Source organism: Phaethon aethereus (genome assembly GCF_964289735.1).
Source record: "Phaethon aethereus genome assembly, chromosome: Z".
Classification (NCBI taxonomy): Eukaryota; Metazoa; Chordata; class Aves; order Phaethontiformes; family Phaethontidae; genus Phaethon; species Phaethon aethereus.
The window spans coordinates 65,105,907-65,129,749 of record NC_138577.1 but is presented as its reverse complement, the minus strand read 5'-3'; the positions used below and the strand labels follow the sequence as shown (position 1 = coordinate 65,129,749).

The 23,843-nt window shown below is 35.8% G+C and overlaps 1 protein-coding gene across 1 annotated transcript in view; it reads right to left on the bottom strand.

Annotated features, from left to right (window-relative positions):
* MAN2A1 (mannosidase alpha class 2A member 1) overlaps positions 1–23,843 on the bottom strand; it is a gene marked incomplete at its 5' end in the record, with an annotated part of 122,262 nt that overhangs the window by 50,760 nt on the left and 47,659 nt on the right. The window contains 4 exons of the mRNA XM_082013450.1: positions 10,582–10,649; positions 13,540–13,654; positions 14,986–15,171; positions 20,630–20,832. Of these exons, the coding sequence (XP_081869576.1) occupies positions 10,582–10,649; positions 13,540–13,654; positions 14,986–15,171; positions 20,630–20,832 (572 nt within the window). The remainder of the gene's footprint in view (positions 1–10,581; positions 10,650–13,539; positions 13,655–14,985; positions 15,172–20,629; positions 20,833–23,843) is intronic.

The window sequence follows — 23,843 nt, the reverse complement described above, 5'->3', positions numbered from 1 at the left end:
TGCCTGCTTCGTTTCATTCTTTGACTATGAAATGTTGGCTCCAGTTTACTAAGATAGTTTTAAATTCTGCTCCTATAGGGAGTTTGTTTCAAGTATGACTTCAAATTTTATAATCCATTTACATTCTACTCTACTAGCATGATCGATACAAACAGAAAACAATTTGTGATTTTATTATCTGAACTAAAGAATTTCTTGCTTGTTTTTGGCCTCGCTTTGCACAAAAAACTCCACCCTGCTCAGATGGATATCCAAGGATGTAAGTTAAATAATATGTGATAGCCAACATTTATCAATGAACATTTAAGTAATAGCTAGGCAACCAGCAAGTCTGGCTATTAACTGAGTGAAGGTAGCACTGGCAAAAAAGGATTTACAACAAACTGACTAGAAACTAAATGGAAGTGTGGAATTAAGTCTGCTTTTTTGCTTTCCAGTTTTAAAGAAAGGGGATCAGATCTGCTTCAATATTCCTGTTTGGGTTAGTGTTGTTTTTTTTTTTTTTAAATTTAATCTGCACATGATGAGAACGAACTTTCACAAAAAGCAATACCAAGTTAAGCTTGGAGCACCAAATGCAACTACAGTGAAAATGTGCTTTAAACTGCATCAACACACCTAATTGTATTACACCACTTAGTTTCAATAATTGCTACAGCTTTAACGTACACCTCCTCTGAGATACAGTAGACGCTGAAACCCTTAGCATTCATAACTATATAATCATAGACCTTTAATTAAATAGAAATCAGGAAAACCTTATGATTAAAGGGCTGCAGTCTCAGATATACTGTCAGATGTAAACATGAAGTTTGGGGCAGTAGGAATATAGGTGGTTTAATAAAAATTCAAGTTATGCAAGCAGTCCTCCTCTATATAGTCAAAGAAAAACCAGTTCTCCCCAAAAGGAGGTTCTGATACCTTCCCAAGGGGCTTTCCATTGACTCAAAAAAGTCTAAGGAGCTTTTTTCAGCTTACTTAACTGGATAAGATAAATAATGCTAATATGGTCCTCTGCATCACATCAATCTAAACTCCTTGTAAATTTAGGAATCTAAATTTGGGACTATCAATATTGTCACAGATGTAACAAAAAAAATATATCAATTTCCATCTAAGGAGCAACCCTTATAATCCAATTAAACTGTTTAAAATAAAGTAGAATATCAATATTGAATATATGTAATCAAATATTATCATATATGAACAAATATTAAGATTTTTGCCTCTTCCTAAATAAGACATCTTTTCCAGTTTATGAAAAAAATCCTGCAGAAGAATTAGTAAGAACCTAATTCTCAACCTGAAACTACAAGCACACAACATAAATTTGTGTTGCTTTCATAAGGTATAAAAACAAAGGTGGAAACAAGAATTATGATATGATTATAACAGCATTTGAAGAGGAAGTTAAATGCTTAGTTTAGGAAGAGAGCTATAATGTTAAAACTACACATTTTTTCTAAAAGCAGTAATGGCTGACAGTTGTGATTAACATACAAATAATTATAAACAGTGATACTGTGATTTAAAAGTTCTGTTATCTTAGCTTGACATTTCAGCATTCTGAATCACTCCAGGAAGGCCCTTCCTAATGAAAAACCCGAAGTCAAACTTTAGATTAATTAATAAAGGTTAAGAACTCACACACACTCATTCCTATCAATTCTCCTTTTATACCTCTACAGATATATCTTTATAAGATCCACTGCTTATGCAAAAGGCAGAGAATTAGGCAGACTATAGGCACATATTCCATGCCTCTACTCTCATAGGAAACAGGACCTTTGTGTGGCTTTCTCAAGAACAAACCATGGAACACCCTCAAGAAAACAGCATTCACGATAAACACAGACAACAGCACAGCAAGAACTATAAATTTTGAGAACACATAAAACCAACATCAACCTAAGACAAGACTTTTAAAATGTTATGTACCTACTACATATGCCAGATACACATACTTCCTACGATTTAGATGGATTCTGGTGGCACACATATCCTAATCTGGAGCACATAAGTACTCTTGAATTAAGGATAAAAGGATTAAGTCCAAAGGCACTATTTTAAATTTTATTTTACCACAAGTTGTGAGGTGTTCTGAAGTCCAAGATGGGCTTGAAGCCCCCTGACTTTTTCAGGATCAGGAAGTACCTTCACTAAAATCCTTTCCTTGTTCCTCTTGTAGTGCAGGCTTTATAAATCTGCATTTAGAAGGGAAAAAAAATCTGGTTCAGAAGAGCAGAAAGACTTTAATTATGCCATATCACTTCAGTCTGTGCTCTGAGAGACTTGGACTAACTAAAGTATTGCCTCAAAGCAACTCCAGTAAAAAGGCTGAAGGGGCCGATGCCTGAAAAAAAAAAAAAATACACATGTATACTAATATACTGAAAATGTGTTATCTTCTACTTCCAAAAGTGCTTCAACAAGTACATGCATACAATGCAGATCTTTCAGTTGTATTCAGTTCTTAACTACCATATTCCTTCATAATGATCACTTTTTGTTTTTTGAAAAACAAAGAGGTTTTTTCCTCCCCTCAAAGTATGTTTAGTTAGTCCATTCTTTCTGCATTTCATATGACATTTCCAGTACAAACAGTGTTTTCAGAGGAACACAGAAATTTCTTCTAACACTTAATTTGGGATTTTTCATTTTAAAGTTCTAATTTCTTATAGCAACTGAAGCATCAAACACCTTCAAAATCTGATTGCACTGGCACTGCAAATCCCAACAAAAACTGTTGAAATTCTGTGCATTGAACTGAAAATCCTAAATTTGTGCAGGTTTGAGAAACTGCAAAGATTCTACAAGCAGTACAAATTATCTCAACTTATTTACCAGTTTAATTTTGCAACTGCAATTTCAGAGACAGTCAGTAACAAAAATATTTACAACAGACTGTCACTGGTTTACCAACAATAAGACAGACCAAAAACTGAAAAAAAATTGTGTTTTGTAATTTTTATGTGCTAAAAAAGTAATGATTAGAAGTTCAAAATTTAACAACTTTTAGAACAACTTGAATCAGAAGCACGACAGTCAAAACAGTCTTGAAAAACAAAGATTAAATTAACAGAAAGCTTTGTAGTGCAATTAATTACAAATCAAAGCTGCTTTTTTTATCTTAATAATGAAAATTTACAATAACTCAAACTATGAACTACAGTTCAGTTTTAAAGAGCTATCCCTTACATCAAAACAGATATTAATTCCTTAGTTTATTTGGTGTTTTGTTTTCAGAGCTCCCATATAAACTGTTACTGAAATGTCAGCTGCCAGTGTAGGGAGTCAGTTCTGACATAAGCCTGCATGTAGTGTAATTAACACAAGAAGTAGAGGAGTCAGGCAGTAAAAATGGAAATCTCTGAAAAACTGTTGTGACCTTACAGAAAGAGTGGGAATTAAGAGATTAAGGTGCTGTGAACAATTCCATGCCCTTCATTTCCTCTCCCATTAAACACTGTCAATGCGGAATTTGCCAATTTGGGTCATAAAGGTATTTGTGCAGCTAACTTCCACCTATAAAGCAGAATGAACATATCTGCTTTTGTTCATTTTGAAGTCACCACTTTTTCCAGAACAATTTTTACTGAAACATTTATTTCAAGTTCACATTAACTGATGTTTAAGGAATCAGACGTCTGAGTTACCCTGTGTCAGCTAACCATTTCATTGCTTTTGCAGCAGCTCTTCCATCATGAAAATCGAGAGGGAGAATATTTTTTGAATACCCATTCAATTAGTCAAAATGACCTTGAGTTTACTAGAAACAGAACATGTTCATGGCAGTTACGGGTCACCTGAAATGTAGTAAACTTGATCAGTCAGCTGAACACAAAGATTAACACTTTAAAGTAATTTTTTAAAAAAAAAAAATTAGGCTGTATTCAGCCTAAGCAGCCAGGTTACTGGAAACTGAAAGTGCAGCTCTTCCCATATGATTTCAGAGGGTTTTCTAATTTTTGAAGTACTTGCATTACTGTGCTGAGAATACAAGTGCTTAATTAAGTGTAGTTTCTTAACAGAAGTCTTAATGTTTGACTGAATGACCATTCTTCCTGTCTACCTCCCTTAGAATTACTAATACAGAAGCTTCACTTCAATAAAAAACTAAGAAAGTTGTGCATGTTGCTGTCATCCAATAAACAACTGAAATTGTTGGTTTGTTTGTTTCCTGCCCTGGGGAACAGGTGTGCTTATTAACAATGTATGAACTGCCACAAATACTTTTAGCTTAATTTTAAATATTACTGTATTCTTTCTTGTTTTCTTTGAACACTTTTCCCCTCATTGATAATTAAAAATACCCTTGTTTCAAATGTCTTTTTTTCAAGTTAGAAACACATATGCCTTAGAACTCATGCAAGCATAGAGGTAATTAAAATGTACATTATTAAAATGTCAAATGCTCTCAGAGCATGCTCTCCTTGTAACTACATTGGACAGCTGTTTAGATTGATTGTACCAACATGGTCAAAACAGGTCAAAAAAAACCCAGCAATAAACCCACTACCAAAGACAAAGTTGCCAAATTAGAATATTAAAACATTACCACCAATCCAGTCACCTTGTAAGCTCAGCAAGATACAGGTCCTTCGCTGTGAAGCTTTAATCAATTGCTTCACATCATCAGGACAGCTTTCCCTTTTGGCAAATCACATCAACAAAGTTTCCTTCTCAGCCAAGTTTTCCTTGCTGTCATCTTCCAGCCAAATACAGGAACATACATACTACTCTGACAAGAATTTTTTACCTTTGTACATTATTCTTTATCACACATTAAACTTAATAACATAGCTTTAATTTCTACATTGTAGTGCTCTGTTGAGAAAACAGTGGGTATATCTGCCAAGTGAATTTTTGAAAATGAAAACAACTTGCAAAATCTTAAAGGTAAGTCAGAATTTTCTTTCTCAAAAAAGATTACAAATTTTGGACCTAACAGGATGAACACAACTTACGACAAAACTTCATTAATTACAACCTTATGCCAAAGCTTGCTCATATATATTGAAGAATAATAGCCCAGATTATTTTGTATCCTATATTTGGAAAAATGAATCTTTCTTTTATAAGATAGATGTCACTGAACTCCTTTGTGCTTTGACAGATCTTTGAAGAAGTCATTGATTACAGTGTACCCTACTCAGAATTAATCCCCTAGGCTACCTGAATATTTCAACTAGTGGAAAATACATCTGCTTAGGTATTAAACTAGCCTGATCAGAAGGATATCATAGTATTCCTTTATGATTAGCTGATGCAAGTCATTTGTGGGCAAATTGTAAGTATTGTTGGTTTAGCAATGAAAATAATCCTAAATCAATGATTTTTGAAAATCTTTCAACATCATAGTATCCTCAGTTCAGATGGGATGCCTTACACCATGCTTGTAGTATACAATGGAGCTCAGTATTGAAACTCCCCAGCCAGCTACACAAAGGTTCAGAAGTAAAAAAAAACAAAAGGGAGAAGAAAAGATCTGCTAGGTCTCATTCACTCCTAGGTTCACCATGTTGTGCCAAACAATACTACTACAAAATCCAAGTTGGTACAGACAGTCAATTCAGGTATTTGGTGCTCTATCACATTCAGCTGCAATGTTGTCTCCAAGAAACACTGTAGATAGAAATACCTAGGAAACCTTGCCACTCATCCTGTTGACATACCCTTCATCAACAGCCAACAATTTAAACTGCATGGTAAGAGGTTTAAATCTGCCCCATACTCCTCTTCCACCACATCCAGTGAGTGCAAGTCTCTTGCTATTTGGGTATTATGACCTCCAGCAGACTATTCCCAAGAAGCCATGACTATATTAAAGGACAGGGCTTACACAGAAGTATGATGCGGTATGCAATTTATCAGCACGCTCTTTGTCTCCAAGCTTTGTCTCCAAGATATGCTGTAATAATTGTTAATTTCAGAACAGGACAAAAGTAGTGCCATATACAGTTGGGTATGATCTTGTGAAAACTTTGTCCTTCATCTAGCAGTATCAATTTTAAAAGCAGCTTCAGTAATCAGTTAAAAGGAGTTTAGTGTAATTAAATACACCATAACTTCAGTACTTAAAAGCCTGATCATAAGACCACTTACAATTGTTCTAAGGTGGCAGAGTCACAGTAAGATTTAAAATACCTATGTCATTACAATTAAGACATTACTTTTTTTAATAAAATTATGGATTCATAGAAAGATGGCAACAGAGCACTGCAGAGAAGAGATGCATAGGGGTGTGGGGGGGGGAAACAATACCAAATAGTGGCACCTACTTAGAAGCAGTTTGAAAGATACACTCAACTATACAATAACCTGGATGTACCTTGTTACTAGAACAATGACTACTGAAAGATAAATTTTGGTTCCTCTTTTTTTCTTTCCCCATATAATCAAGTAGTACTACCTCTCCTGTACAGTCTGTCCTATCAGTTTTCACTACTGACTGGAACTTTCACAAAGGAGTGAAGAAGACACTTTACTAAAAAGCATCAAAGAGGAAGGCTGATGAGAGGCAAAAGCACACTACCAACTACTTTCCTGTTGAAAAATAGGTTAGATTTGAAACTCATAGTATCAACTCAGGAAAACAAGAATTAAAAAATAGTAACATTATTGAGGAATTAATCAGAATTAAAAAAACATTAACTTATGAGCGTCTCTTCAGTAGCATTCCTCTAAATTTATAGGTGATATGAACCAATGTTTTCTAAGAATAATCAATTTACAATACAGATATTTTTAAAGATCTTGACACAGAAATGCAGAATTCTTTTCAGAGTTTTCAAGTAAAGAAAAGTAACACCTTGCCAGTTACATTGACTTAATTTCTATCCCACATAGTGGTATGTTAGAACACATTAACAGAAAGAAATCCAGATATTTCATGCTACAGACATGAACAATAAAAGACTGCTGTGAATAGAAGATAAATAATAAAGTTTTGATGAGAATCAGTAGTTTCAATCTGCTGATGCCTCAAAGTTTGAAATGAAAAATTAGTTTCTGTCTTGGAAGCTTCACACTCTGAAGTTTAAGCACAGTAATTCTTCATGATAAATTCATCAAGTTGAGTTTAAGAATCTACTGAAATTAACATTTCACATCTTTACTAGTTACCTAGAAAACTCAGATGCACGGTCATAAAATTCACACACTAGATTTAAGCAAAAGTTACTGTCTCAGCTTACATACCACTTTTCACAATGGTAATAATGTTAGTGGAGATTTAGATAACAACAGAGCTAAAGCTAAAAGCCTAGAAAGACTAAACTTATTTTTATTGGAGAAAATAATTTAACATGCAGATATTAAAATGGAAATTTTAACAAAGGAAAATGAAGTAGTGTGTATTTAATCATTGCTTTGAAAGTGTTTCCAAACTGGAAGTCATTACAAAAAAACAGGTTTTCAGGCAGCTATATCAATATTCCCTTGTAATCTTTCTCCTTACCTTCCCCTTAGCATTTTTTTCATCTTTATTCTACCTCCCATAATTCTGATTATACAGACTTTGGAACATGAACCACATCTTATATGACTGTATGGTATGTTCACAATATGCAACAAGTTAAAATTACCAATTACCTACCTATGTTATCTTCTTTGTTAAATTAAGGCAAAAGGCTGCTAGGATAATATTTATTTTAAAATAAAAAAGCATGACATGTATATCCACTTAATGTATTACTAAGAGGGGAAAAAAAAGCAAATGCCTGAAATGCATAAACACCAAAAAGGGAAAAACTTATTTAGCATACCATGCAGAAAGATGAGTATAACAGTGGATGCCCTCCCTGCCCCGCCCCCCACCCCACGAAAGAAAGGGCCTATCAGGATTGAAGGGGCATGGGGAAAATTTAAACAGCTAACCTAGGCAAGCAAAGCAAAAGCATTAAAGGTATCCTCAAATGGCAAAGAAAGCCTACATTATAACTTGTCTCCAGCCACATGTTTATATACAACATACAAAATCCTCTCCCAGTGAAAATATCTGAGCAGCTATTTTGAAAAAAATAAAAGGTATTAGTTAAATAAAGTCACTAGACATCTGAGTTTTTTACCATTTTGGACAAGGTTAAGATAATCTATTAGCATCTATCTAGCATGCAGTAAGAGAATAAAACTCCTATTAAAAAAAAAATAAATAGATGTATGTCTACATGACTGCTCTAGAGACAAGCTTATTTTAAAACTACATACACACACACATTATATACATTGAATTTTAGAGGACTGAAGACAGCTTCTCCAAAAGATCAAAAGGATGAAACCTTACTAATTTTTTCAAAGAATCTGATTAGAAATTTTTAATAGAAGCAGTTAGCCTGCTGAATAGTCTAACATCTTCATGAATTACGCAAGCATGTTTTGTTAGATTGCCACATACTAAAACTAGCGCAATTAGGTACTAGCATGACCAAAAATAGCAATCACTACTTCTTAAATGAATCTTCAATCTTCTGTTCCATAAGCAAAAACCTTATATGACTTGATTTACACACAGAGCAGCTCTCATATCCATAGATCTTATTCACTTTCTTTGGATTAGTTGACTTTTAATGAATGTTTAAGTTATTTCAGGTTGGATACTGAATGTTCATAGGGACAGCAGTATGTTAATTTCAGTTGAATACTCTAGACCTATATAAGTAAAGAGATAAGCCTTATTAATATAATGCAAAGTTGGAGTTAAGAGGAAACACTGTCCTAGGTCATCTTCTACTTGAATTTTAAAGACGATGCAGCAAGAAACAGTTAAGGACCTGCTATGTCACCTGGCCACTCACAAGTCTATGGGGCCTGATGAGATCCGCCGAGAATACTGAGGGAGCTGGCTGAGGAACTTGCCAAGCCACTCTCCATCATTTATCAGCAGTCCTGGTTAACAGGGGAGGTCCCAGAAGAATGGAGGCTTGCCAATGTCATGCCCATCTACAAGAAGGGCCAGAAGGAGGATCCAGGGAACTCGGTGACCCGCCTAATGGATGAGGGAAAGTCTGTGGATGTTGTCTACCTGGACTTTAGTAAAGCTTTTGACAGCATCTCCCACAGCATTCTCCTGGAGAAACTGGCAGCTCGTGGCTTAGGTTTACTCTTCGCTGAGTAACAAACTGGCTGCATGGCCGAGCTCAGAGTCATCCTGAATGGTGTTAAATCCAGGTGGCAGCTGGTCACAAGCGGTTTTGGGGCTGATCTTTTTCAAAACCTTTATTGATGATGTGGATGATGGGATCGAGTGCTCCCTCAGTAAGTTTGCAGATGACACCAAGTTGGGTGGGAGCATTGATCTGCTGGAGGATAGGACGGTTCTGCAGAGGGATCTGGACAGGCTGGATCAATGGGTGAGATCAACTCTATGAGGTTTCATAAGGCCAAGTGCCAGGTCCTGCACTTGGGTCACAACAACCCCATGCCAACGCAACAGGCTTGGGGACAAGTAGCTGGAGAGCTGCCCGGCGGAAAGGGACCTGGGGTGCTGGTTGACAGCTGGCTGAACAAGAGCCGGCAGTGTGCCCAGGTGGCCAAGAAGGCCAAGAGCATCTTGGTCTGTATCAGAAATAGTGTGGCCAGCAGGAGGAGTAAGGAAGTGATTGCAGTCCTGTACTCGGCACTGGTGAGGCCACACCTTGAATCCTGTGTTCAGTTTTGGGCCCCTCACTACAAGAAGGATGTTGAGGTGCTGGAGCGTGTCCAGAGAAGGGCAACAAAGCTGGTGAGGGGGCTGGAGCACAAGTCTTATGAGGAGCAGCTGAGGGAACTGGGGTTGTTCAGTCTGGAGAAGAAGAGGCTGAGGGGAGACCTTATCGCTCTCTACAACTACCTGAAAGGGGGTTGTGACACCACGGGTCTTGGTCTCTTCTCCCAAGTAACTAGTGACAGGACAAGAGGAAATGGCCTCAAGTTCCAACAGGGGAGGTTTAGACTAGATATTAGGAAAAATTTCTTTACGGAGAGTGGTCAAGCATGGGAACAGGCTGCCCAGGGATGTGGTGGAGTCACCATCACTGGAAGTATTAAAAAAAATGTGTAGACGTGGTACTTCAGGATATGGTTTAGTGGGCATGGTGGTGTTGGGTTGGTGGTTGGACTGGATGATCTTACAGGTCTTTTCCAACCTTAATGATTCTGTGATTCTGTGATTTATATATTGTGATTTTTAGGCCTTATAAAAACTAAGGTTTTGCTCATAGTGTTCATTCAGCCAGTTCTAATTATGTTTAATTAGAATTTTATACTGCTTGCTCTCAGGCATTATTTGTTAAAGGATTACAGTGCTGTAAAAGCACATAGTAAACAGACTACTTTACTTGCTGCAGCTTACTTAGTGGTATGTGAGAAACTTCTGTAATTTTAAAGTGTTGTGTCCTCTTTTCAGCTAGACGTAATAGTATTAGCATAATATGCCAGACTACCTTTTTACCTTTATAAAATGTATTTTGGATTTTTTTTTTATTTTACCTTTATTTTGAGTGAAAGTTAAAAAAATTAAATGGCATAAAAACCTGCTTGGTAGTGAAAACACACATGTTGCTAAAAGAATCTCAGACACTAAGTATTATGTAAATTATTTACCTCGGTTGCGATGTCAGCTTTATAACTGTCTTGTGTGGCAAAGAATCTTGGGAAGACTGAACATCATCCTACAAGAGAACATCTTTGAATTTGCTTTTGAATACACTTAAAAGTGTAATACATTAACTTTGCCTATTATACAAACTTTATGAAGTAAAAAACCATGGTAGCCATACCATAAACAGAAGCCTGCTTCAGCACATTACACAGGACAATGAACCACAAAAGTTTATAAACTAAGTACTACAGATTGAACAAAAGAAAAAGGCTCACTTTGACCAATTCAACCAATTTGAGAGACCTTTGCTTTCATTAAATGTCTCTTATTAGATACCGTAATCAAATTGTATGCAGAAAGTGAAAACATGGGGGTGACAAGACATTGTAATCATTAACTTCAAATTTTGCAGATACTCATCACATATTTATATTAACTTTCTCATCCTATAAATTGACTCTCTGACACACTGCAAGGATTTAGAGTTTAGTCTTCTGTCATAACTCATTGTTGCCTTATACTGTACATAAAGAAAATTTTTAAAAACATAATTTGGGGGGTGTGTGGTGACTTTTATGTGATGTTTCACAATATTTATGAATATTTATTTTTCACTAGTTTCTCGCTTTTCTTAAATACAATATGACACAGAGCTCACTTCCAGTGAGACAAGATAGCCACAAGCCATTGCTGTCACTATTGCATTAGTTTTTAAGTAAGAGAACAGCCAGCTGTTGATATACTGTTACATTCTTATTTGTTCCTATAATGGTGACAACTATAGACTTGGCGACTGAAGTGCAAAACTCAGTTTCTCAGAATACTCCAAAACATCCTCCAAATCTTGGTTTTCAAGTCCAACTATTGCCACTTCACAAAGTTTTCTTTCTGCACTTGAAATAAGACTAATATACAGAAATGGTGCAATGGTTGCATAGCTTTACTTTTATAGGTTGGAGCTCAGGGATCTCTACATTTCTTCTGTGTTTCAGTGTGTTGTCTTCCAAGCCATGAATTTTTTGCTTGTTTTTGTTTGTAAAACTTACACATAATGTACAAAGTACTCAGTTATTAGCTGACAAAACCATGATGCTTTTGTGTGTAACTAATTAAGAATAGCAGAAACACACTGCAAGCAACACTGTAATACCATTCTGGAATCTTTCCATCTCATCTCATTTCCAGCTTCCTTTTTCCTGGCTTCAAGAAAGACAATTTTCCCCTAGTTGTTTCCCCAGCCACTAGAATGCTGCTAGTCTCTTGCTACATTCCTTTGACCAGTTTTTTTCCTTCTTCATCCCTCAGAGACAACAGCCATTTTCAATTTTAAAGTCTTCATCATTTGTCTCTCTCAACTCTCAGCATTTATTCTGAATGCCCATCCCAGTGCAATTCTTGATGTCCGCTTTCATCAGCCACCAAAATACTCTGATGGTATTTCAGAACAGGTGCCTTTGAACTTTCTGTAAGGTTTGCAAAAGGTTTTTTGTAAATATCCGGAAGTTCTCCCATTAGCATTTCACAAATCCCACATTAAAAACCTTTTGTCATGGTAACCAAAGTACTGTGGGGAATACCAGGCTTATGATATGCTGCAGTTACTGTATATCATACAGATCATCATAATCTGCTTCTGTAATCACCTTTTTTTCTGTTTTATATAGATATAACAAACTCATTCAGATAAGAACTTTGTTTTTCATTTCTGCTTTCACAGTGGTAATAAAATAGTGAGTTTGACTTAGTATGCTCCCAGACAGTAGACAGCTTAAACAGCAATTAGTACTTCTGCAAGCCAGTGTCATTAATCCAGATTCATAAAGAACAGGAATAATGAATGTTTAGTAAAATGTAACATCACAACATCATCCAATGTAATTCAGAGCAAAAGTGAAAACTTCATTCCAGGAACAACTTCAAAATAGTCTTACTTTATGAAGGTGAACATTCAATTTGTTAGCCTTTCCAACCAGGACAAAAATTATATTACTTGTGGCACACACCCACATAGCACACACCCACAGGCACATACATGCAAAGTGCACATATAGGTAGTACCAAAGTCATAAAATGTTTAATGAACTACTTCAACATTCTAGTTTTTTAAAATATATGTGACTGAAAGAATAATTCAAGGTATAACACAACCAGCACAGCCAGCAAAATATGTCATGTTAGTTAAAAGTGTGAGGTAATCACACAACAAAGATTGCCTTAATCCCGCTATGTCTATGCACAAAGAAATTAAAGAGCCTCGTTTCCTCTCTATTCCAGCTGTATGGACTTAGGTAGACTTCCTAAGAATACCTAGCTATCATAGCACAGAGCTTTTGTTCAGAAAGTGACGAAACTAAGAATCCTGAAAGAAAACCATATTAGCAAGTGTGTTTCTTCAAGGTGCTTTTCACTGTAAAATGAGTCTCAAAATTACATGTAGGGATCTGTTGCTGACTTTATCATCTGTAGATTCCTGTTTTGAATAATTTCAGCTAAGGAAAAAGCACAAGGCCTTCCTTGTCTCGACCTAGTTTTGCAAATACAGCTTTGATTTATGTTCAGGATGGAAATTTTCCTCTTGCTTATTACTTAACAAATGAAAGAAAGTCAAATTACAGGACTGCATACTGTTATATATTCACGTATCATACTCATGTCACTGATGTCACCAACAAATTTATGCCCACAAGAAAATTGCACCACCTGGTTTTACTATGTGATTCACAAAGTGGAACAAAATATGCCCATTTACTTTACGTGTGTGGGGTTTTTCAGCATTAACTCCTGAAATTTTCACTTTTTCCTTTCCAATACCTTCAATTAATATTCAATTAATACCTGCATATTACTAAGCAGGTATTAGCAGCAAATTTCATCCTAACTTTTCCCATGACACTCAAAATGTATTGGAAAGACATAGTTCACATTTTGTTTTTGGAGGAAATCAAGAAAGGACAGCTTACCATCTTCAGGAATGGACTTGATGTGTCATAATTATAAGCGCCTTTATCCTTTAGGATAAGAATATGTGCAGAATCAATTATCACTTTCTTCAAGTTCATTATTGAGTGGAAAAGCCTGTTAAAAATTTTAAAGTATTAATTTTCAGGGTTTTTTATTCAATGTGATAACATCAGTATCAAAAGATTAAAGAACTCGAAAGTATGAGTTCCAGAAAAATAAATGTAACTTTATATATCAATATAGCATGAAATTAAGAACAGTTAGTTGTAATGGGTGACCAGACTGCAAAATGCAGAACCAAAATGAATTTCTGAAAACGAGGTATACCTCCAACCCACTATTGTGCTACAAAACATACACCCTCAAAATACCAAGTACTTTCTCAAAATGCTAATCTTAGGAAAGTTTGTGTTTTCTATGTTTGTTTTCCAATATCTATAGTGGATGGAAGCCTGAAATGCTGGTCACAAAGTCAAGACTGCCGTTAAGCAGGATTAGAAAAACATTAAGAAACACAAAGATTTAAATTATTACCATTATTTCCGTTGTTTCTACTGACACAAGGTTTACAAATTCTTAAATAGAGCGCTGTGGAATTTTATTTGTAAAGTGAAAAAAACCCTTTATTTTACTGTCATAACCGAATTCATTGCATATGTTTATACCTATGCTTTAATAGATTAAAAAATCAAGAAATTAATGGAATTTAAAAATACTTGTCATGAATGCAGTAGTTTAAACCCAGAAAGTGTATTTTAGAGGTATTCAAATCAATAGCTTCTTTAATGGGCATGCTCTACCATCAACGGTCTATCATTATCTACCTCAATTGATCAAACTTACTAGTGCTTAATATTCCAATGTGTAATAATTTTCTGAACAAATGCATAATTAAAGTATATATACACACAGACATATATATAGATATATATCATACGCTCTTCAAAAAAATTCCACAAAATAGCTAGCAGAATAATTTGTCAGTACTGAGAAAGCAACTACCCGTCAGGTATCACAGCAATAAACATCAACAGACAAATTAAGTAGGAGACTGGCAACATGAAGAAGAAAGGAAAGTTACAGAGGATGTGGGATTTTTCAAGGAACGTATGCTTAAATTAGCATGTCTTCTGATCATTGCTTAGCACAGACAGATATAAAATGTTCTTGTTATTAAAGAACTCCAGTATTGTGTCTACCTAGCTTCTTTTGAAACCTCAGAAATTTTGTTTGGACATCAAATTCTTACTTCAGAGGGTTAAAAAATATTTCATAAATGAGAAGAGCACAGGTAATCAAAACCAATTCTCTTGTAGAGCACCACTACACTTTCAGTACTGAGTATGTTGCTAGCTATAGCAAATCTGTATCTCTAAATAAATACTTCTGTTTTAAAAAAGCAAAGGGAAATTAAGATTTAAGTTTATGTATTTATAATAAATTACCTGGTGCCATAATCCACAACTACCCAATCTTTAGATGTTCCTGTAATAGCGTCATGATGCTGAAAGAGTCCAAGGTTCCTCCTAGCTTCTGTCAGCAATTTATAGTTATCCACTGACGGAAACACATTCATCTTCTCATATTTACTGGACTGTACCAAAGCCAAGGAGTAGAGGATTTCAGCTGCCCTGGAATTGCAGAGAAGAATCAAATATTTATACAGGTTTAAAAAGCAAAAGAGCAACATACATTTTACCTAAAGAATACATTGATGTTTTTACATCTTTCCTCACACCTAGTTCTGTGAGTTCTTTAAACCTTAATCTTGTACTTTTCAGCCTGTTTCTATCTTCAAACAGTTAAAAATCACTGCCGCACTTCATCATCAACTACTTTTAAACTATGTAAGCTTCCTGCAAGGCTTCAGTGATGGAAAATAAAGCTTTAAAATAAAAAATATGCCAAAGTAACATACCATTTTCATACAGTGTGAGGTATACATATTTGACCTTAGAATGAGTAAGAATAGACTGCCTGACAGGTGACACACAATTCCCATTCAAAAAACAACTTATTAAACACAGGAAACTATCTTAGAGAAATATATTGATCTGTACACTCCATATAATAGCTATTCTACTATTTGTACTTTAAGCACTCTAAAGTCTCCTGAAGACTTAGGCAGTTCATGCACCTGTTCACTATATTCACCTGAACAGTGAGAACACTGGATTCAAAAACCCTTAGAATACAGAGCCCTTCCTTCCTATTTCTTATGCAAAAGCCTAGCACTAAAATATTACCATTAGGTTCTCACCTGCTTCATGAGAATCTCAACTCATTTTACAAAAATAAAACCCCATAATTGCCAGTCATTATGGATATCTGACTAACAATGGTGCCTGCCAAAATTCTTGGAAACCATCTCTTAATTTCTTTTCCCATCTCCCTTTCCTAAAATGTTACAGTTCTGTTTTTGTAAGTCTGAAAAGTGTCAGATTCCTTTTCAAACTTTATTTGAGCTGAAGGAAGGTTTCTCAAGTGTTTGAAGAAACCAAGAAGATATAGGTTAATGTTTTAAAAAGCAAAGAAAGCAAAATAACATGTTATTGAAACAAATGTAGAAATTGTAAGCATGTAAATTAAAAAATGTATAAAAAAGGAAAATACATTAATTTTTGTATGTGCATGTGTTCAAATTTAAACTAGGTGCAATAACAAATTTTAAAATAATTCTCAACTTGGGTTTTCAGACTGTGCATTGATATTAACTGTAAACATTAAAAAAATACTTTTGGATTCAGTTTGGCCTCTTTGTCTTATGGGTCACATAAGTGACAATTATGTAAGAACTGCAAGTAGCATGTGTCAAACTAAACTGAATGGTATACTGCACGTATAATAACTCAATTAATTTTCATATTTTCAATATTTGAGGAATAGGATGAAATCTTGCTCTTACCGGTAAGATAACTTCTCAGAAGCTACACACAAAACTAAGGTCATGTGTTAAAAGTTGTAATTCCTTTTTCTTATTACTAGTGCACTTAAGCTTAATGGCTGTGATTTTACTGTTGCTTAGTGTAAATTCCTACATCTATGTATTCCTCCTACTTTTTTCAATTACAGCTTCACTTGAAAGGAAAACAAGTATACTGTAGTTAACAAGGTATCAGATCCACATTCATCTAGTAGATAAACCCTGTTTAACCATTTTACCTTTTTTTAAAAATTTGACTTGGCCACTAAACACTGACCCAACTGTAGCTATGAAGTACAGAACACAAAAAATGCTAGTTCTCAAAATACAGGTTAGATTTCCCTCCCAAAAATCCACCTCAATTTTTTTTTAATAGAGAAGTCCATTATTAATAAACAAGAAAACAACCTGAAAACCAAACAAAGTAACATTAAAATGAAGCTGTAAAAACATTTTCAGTTCATATTGCTTCCAGAAATTCACTTTAAATCCATTATTTCTATAAGGAACACTTAGAACTCTTTTGCCTTTCAGAAAAATAACTGATTCTGTTTTACAAATCCATTCAGTACATCAGTCTCTTAGATGCAGAATTTTTCTTTCAAGCCTCATGCTATTCTAAACATTAGGATGGTTCAATGGCCAGAGATGAAAGACACTCAGAAGTGAAAACACAAGAAACAAGAAACTGCAAATAAAACAAATTTTGCTGCACTAATTGCTCAAAGCCTACACTAGGTCCACTTTATATGTAACCCCAATAAATAAATAAATAATTTTCCCTAGAGTTTCTGAACTCTCAAGATGTGGTCTTTTCCATCCATCCATACAGTTAGAAATACCACTGCAGCTCACATCCTGCTTCTGAATTATTTCAACAATCTTCTTTGCAGACTTACCATTATTTTTCCCTGATCATATCTGTTAAGAATGAAATCACAGAATGTGTTCCTAACTTGCCCCCAACTATGCTGCCGTTCTTTGCATCTTTCCACTATTACATTAAACAAATTTATGGTCACTATTTCATCACCCTTTGAACTACTTTAATTCATCATTCTCTCACTTAAGATTGAAAAATCAATTATGTCTCAAATCAATGATGTCAATCTCCATTACAAAATCCTTAAACTTCCATGCACTTTAATACTCAACCCCTGAACTTTTTTAAAAACAGGGAAAAAACATCCAAAGAACCAACTCTCTTCTTGCTTAAATGGCTAGTCATCATAGCAGCTCCTGAGGTTGAACACTGTCTCCTGGCTATTGAGTAGCCATGAAGTACTTCTTAATTCTGATACTGCTGGAACATAAAACCATTCATCCTTGGTAAAGGATACACACACATGCACTTACCTCCTGCTCGTGGTTCATTCCCCTACATATATATACATAGACACAAACATACACACACACTAGATAGATATAAGTTAGCTCCAAAAGAATTTAATTTTAATGACAAGGTTGGGACAACAGTGTTATTAATTATGATTATAATGTACTTCCTCTGACTTTAAACAAAATGAAAAATAAAAGACAAAATTCCTAATTCTGCTGTCCTCACAACTAATATGCCATCCTTGAAGATTCTCCACATCTCTGAAAACAAAACTGCCAAAAAAACTGGTGTTAAACTGACAAGAACACATCTATACATTTTGTTCTTATATTTTATTCACAGAGGATAATGAAAGATGAAAAACTTCCCAGGTACATTTTAAGAAACATACTTCATTTTAAATCGTAAGACTGAAGGTTTAGTTTTCTTCCAGAGATTCTTCACATCTCTAAGTCTAGCACCTTTTTCAGAAGTTAAACTTAATTGAAATGCTTACATGAAGGAATCTCTTAACAGTATAAAAAGATTTATAGTTTAAACAAACTTGAAAGCAATCCATATGAACTTTTCTGCAATATAAGTAATGAAAAACAGAAAAATAACAATAAATTAAACACAATTAAAATTTTTTATAAAATAGGCTATGATACAGCTAAAAGAAAATTGAATCCTCTGTGCATTTTAACAAACAGAAAGGAATTAGCAATAGGACGAGAAGAAATGGCCTCAAGTTGCAACAGGGGAGGTTTAGACTAGATACTAGGAAAAATTTCTTTATGGAGAGAGTGGTCAAGCTTTGGAACAGGCTACTCAGGGATGTGGTGGAGTCACCATCACTGGAAGCGTTCAAACAACATGTGGACATGGCACTTCAGGATATGTTTTGGTGGGCATGGTGGTGTTGCGTTGGTGGTTGGCTTTGATGATCTTAAAGGTCTTTTCCAACCTTAATGATTCTGTAGTTCCGTGAATTTAGGCAAAAATATGAAAAAAATTAAGTAGGGAACTCAGTTTATAAGGACATCATCTGTCCTGTTTTCTGTACATCTTGTCTTTTCCAATAGTGGTATTGGACAAGGATGTTTTCACTGAAAATCGAAGATTCTTGCAATAAACAAGCTAATGAGAGCTGGGTTAATTAATATTTATAATGTTACTACAGTAAGTAAAAAGTAAAATGCTTCTAAGAAAATAATAGTGATGCTTGATACTCTATTTCCAAACTATTTCTGAATGGTTGTCAAAGTTCCTATTACCTCCTATTATTAACCTCTAAAATGCTCTCTTCATAATCTTCAAACATTCTTGGTTATGTACATAAGTTAAGCATAACACTTGCACAGTTCCAAAGTTCTGATTAAACCACTGCAGAATTCACTCCTCTGATAACTTCTCCTCACTATATTATTTTTACATTTTTCTGCCAAAGGGATCCTTGCCTTGTTTTTTGTTACTCCTCTCAGCTTTGGTCTTACTTTAGTTCTCCTTCCTCACAGTCTTTGGCTTCTTTCCTCCCTGCTTTCCCATTTGTGAAGCTTTTCTCCTTGCTGGTCAATGAAATGTGTTCAAACTTATGTCACGTTGCCTCGTCCCCAACACTTTTCTATTCTCAGGCCCCTGACCTCACTTCTCCTTACACATTTATTAGTTTTTCTATTGCTTTCATTTCTTATTCACTAATTTTCTTGATTTCTTGAGGTCTCTTACTCTGTATTCTTAGAGTGCAGACAGAGGGCTAGAAAAAGCCACTTTCATTATAAGAAAAACAGCTACTACAGATCACAGAGTAGCTGCATCCCAAGATTGCAAAGCCTCCCCTTTACCAGAGTAAAGACTTGATTCCTTAGAAGAAGGAAAACAAATTCTGCTAGACACAGAGGTTTCTCTTCTGAAAGGTGCTTGTATCTGCCCCCAAAATGCAACTTGCCACACTTCACTTGCTCCTTCCACTACTGCAGCAGCCGTTACAACACAAAAAAAAATTATAAGAAATCCTTAAGGAAGGATTTCTCAGCACTACAGAAGTTCTTCTCTAGCACAAAATGGTCTGAATAATATATAGAAGCATTGAAAGAAGAATAGAAAGTGTATTCCAAAGGGTCCTTCCAGAAGACAAAAAGTATCCTTTGACGAATAATCTTTTGGAAACAGAATTTCCAAGTTCCAGAAAGAGATTAAATGTCCAGGATGTACATCATAAGCATCTGTCCCAGATTTCTTTCTGGAGCTTTAAAATACAGTTAAGTCATTTTACAATGCATCTTATCTACAGCTGTTACAAGGGAAAGCCACTTAAATACTCTGCTACCAAAATTAAGCAGCAATTTTTTCTTTAAACAAGATGCAAACATTTTTCAGCAGACCAGTACCTTATAATCTGAGATGACCTGGCACACAATATTCTTGACTTTTCAGCTGCCTCTAACAACCCTTGTAAAACTCACACATTCGTATTTTTCTTTAAAAGAGTTCACAGTAGGTAGAGTGAGCTGACAGCTACCCAAATCTGATACAGAAATAAAAGGCATACTACCTGCCATTTTCATGGAATCAGGACTTGTTGATCACTTGAATAGTATTTTAGAACTTATTTGTTTGGATGGAAAAAATATTGTATTTCTGTGAATTTACTAAAAAAACCCAGATTCACTGACTGTAACAAGAACTTCATTTGGGGGCCATTTAGGCTATCTGTAATGTAAGTAAACTTAAACTGTGCATTTCAAAATCACTTTTCCATCTGTCCAAGAGATTTAGAGTACTTACACATTCATCTCTCTCATGTGCCAAGACATATGTTATGAATTTAATGGATGGCAGTATTTACCGTAAGTAGGATTCCAGGGCTCTATCCAGTCGTTTATAGAAGGGTCGCGATGTAAAGTATCCACTCCAGTAATGATGATCTCTATCTGCATAAGTGAAGAAGTCTCCACTTAAAACGGGGAAAAATGAATTGCTGCTCTTTTCACCCAAATTGCTTTCTTTGCGCAGAGCTTCAAAGTAATCTGATAAAGTTCCAAACTGGGCCTGAAAGAAAATTAAAATTACTATAACATAGCTCCATTTTCTTTATTTAGACATATGAAGAGAACGAATATGCTTAGTTTCATATACATTTCAGAAATACACTAGTCTTCCAGCAGAATTATAGCAGAAAACCTATCATAAATAAAGTTTCCCTGCGCACTTTTCAGACAAGCTGAATAGCTCTTCCCAAAAGCATTTCAGTTTCAAGTCAGCATAAGACAGACATGGGTCTCTTGCAGACAGTCCAGAGGAGGGCTACAAAAATGATCAGAGGGATGGAACACCTCTCCTATGAAGGTAGGCTCAGACAGTCGGGGTTGTCAGCCTGGAGAAGGGAAGGCTCTAGGGAGACCTTACTGCAGTTTTCCAGTACATAAAGGGGACTTAGAAGAAAGATGGGGATAGACTTTTTAGCAGGGCCTGTTGCGATAGGACAAGGAGTAATGGTTTTAAACTAAAAGAGAGCAGGTTTAGACTAGATCTAAGGAAGAAATTTTTGACAATGAGGGTGGTGAAACACCGGCACAGATTGCCCAGAGGGGTGATGGATGCCCCATCCCTGGAAACATTCAAGGTTAGGCTAGACAGGGCTCTGAGCAACTTGATCTAGTTGAAGATGTCCCTGCTCATTACAGGGGGCTGGACTAGATGACCTTTAAAGATCCCTTCCAACCCAAAGATTCTATGATCTTGTTTGATCATAGGAAATACTTCTTTTTAAGTATAAATTGGTAACTAAAATACAAGCTAAATCTCAACAAATAAGCAAAGCATTCTTTTGTGTCTTTTAAGTCTCTAATACACAAGCTAAATAACATCTCATTATTACATAATCACAGAATCATTAAGGTTGGAAAGGACCTTTGAGATCACCAAGTCCAACCGTTAACCCAACACCACCATGCCCCCTAAACCATGTCCCGAAGCGCCACATCCACATCACCATACTTCCAGTGATGGTGACTCCAGCACCTCCCTGGGCAGCCTGTTCCAATGCTTGAACACTCTCTCTACTATGTAAGTAGATGTCTGGACTAAATAAGAAACTTAATGTAATGCAACAGGAGCATAGTTGTCTTAATCCTGCAGTTTCAAAATTAATTCTGTTGTGCTCCAGGTCTCCAGCATATGCTTAACCCAAGATGACTGTTGATCAAAAAATTAGTATTTGCTTTCAGAAGCTCTTTTTTTAAAACTACATAAAGAAGTTGTGGTTAGAGATGTAACATGGGGGAGTACAAAAAATTCAATACCTTCTGGTCATTTTTAAAAATGCTCAGAACAGCCATTTACAGGGTAGGTCAAAAGATGGTATCCTCAAGCTTGAGGGGTACAATAAAAAAGGGGGAGAGAATAAAAAAGAGGGTGTTGCCAGCATTGAGAGATGTTAAAGAAGGCAGAGAAGGCAGACTCGATTTTGAATGAGTGGAAAAAGAAGTGGGAACAGCGCAGATCACATTACACAAGCATGCTTGTAATAAATTATAATGCTAATACTTCAAATTTACATTAAGTCACTTTTTTGTTTGATTATTTTTAACAACAAGCATACAAAGTAGCATGCTACAATTTACAACAGCAGAAAACAAGCTTTTAGCAAAACTCTTTCAAAAGTGACTCAAAACTCTTTTCAGTTTTCAAAACTCTTTCAGTTTTGGGCCCCTCACTACAAGAAGGATGCTGAGGTGCTGGAGCGTGTCCAGAAAAGGGGAACGAAGCTGGTGAGGGGTCTGGAGAACAAGTCTTATGAGGAGCGGCTGAGGGAACTGGGGTTGTTCAGTCTGGAGAAGAGGAGGCTGAGGGGAGACCTTATCACTCTCTACAACTACCTGAAAGGGGATTGTGGCAATGTGGGTGTTGGTCTCTTCTCCCAACTAACTAGTGATAGGACAAGAGGAAATGGCCTCAAGTTGCGCCAGGGAAGGTTTAGATTGGATATTAGGAAAAATTTCTTCACTGAGAGGGTGGTCAAGCATTGGAACAGGTGGTGCCCAGCGAGGTGGTGGAGTCACCATCTCTGGAAGTGTTCAAAAAACGTGTGGATGTGGCACTTCAGGACATGGTTTAGGGGACATTGTGATGCTGGATTAATGGTTGGACTGGATGATCTTGAAGGTTCTTTCCAACCTTAGTGATTCTGTGATTCCGTGACTTGGAATGGAATTTAAGGACTACTACTGTGACAACAAAGATGTGCTATTTCAACATTTAAAAACCCTTAACAAAACAGCATTCACTCTTCAAATATCATTCCAAAGATGCAACTATCTGTTAGGTGGATACAGTATGATAACTGGCCACTTTGGCAGTAAAGCAAAGAGACATATTGCCACAGAAATCCCAATATTAGCGATCCTCATCTTATCAGGCACTTCTAGGAAACTTGGCCTTTTCCCTCGCTATCATAGACACCTACAAGATACAATTCAGAAAAAAAAAAAGTCAATGGACCAAGAGAAATCAGGTATATGTGACGTCCCTTCTGTATGATGGCTTACATCAGGGGAACAAGTAAAATTGAAGAAAACTTATTCTTAATGCCAGGTGAGTAGAAACAGTGAAATAACCTTGTAGACTCTTTTACTGTTACATAAAAAGTCTCAGCTTAATTTACTCATAATAGATGTAAAGGAGATCTCCAAATGGGACATTCAACTCCATGAGAGCAAAATAGGTATCTTTTACAGTAGTCTACCACATACTTTTAGGACCATAGAATAGCTGCTGGCATGAGAACCTTAGATAAATATCTCAAGTTTGCCTGAAAGCGATGTGTGTCATAACATCAGAAAGGCAGAGTAGGCAGTCCCTTGTGTAAGTAATAAAAACCTAGGCATCTCAACACTTACGGAAGAAATTTGAACTCTTCCTTTACATAATCTAGGTTCTTAGGAAGCTAAGCTTGGTCTCATACTTGCCTGTGGAGTTACAGTCCACGAGGGAAGTGCAGAAAAGTGAAAATTCTCTACCTAAGCTCGTATTTCGAAGGATAAACAACATCACTAAACAAC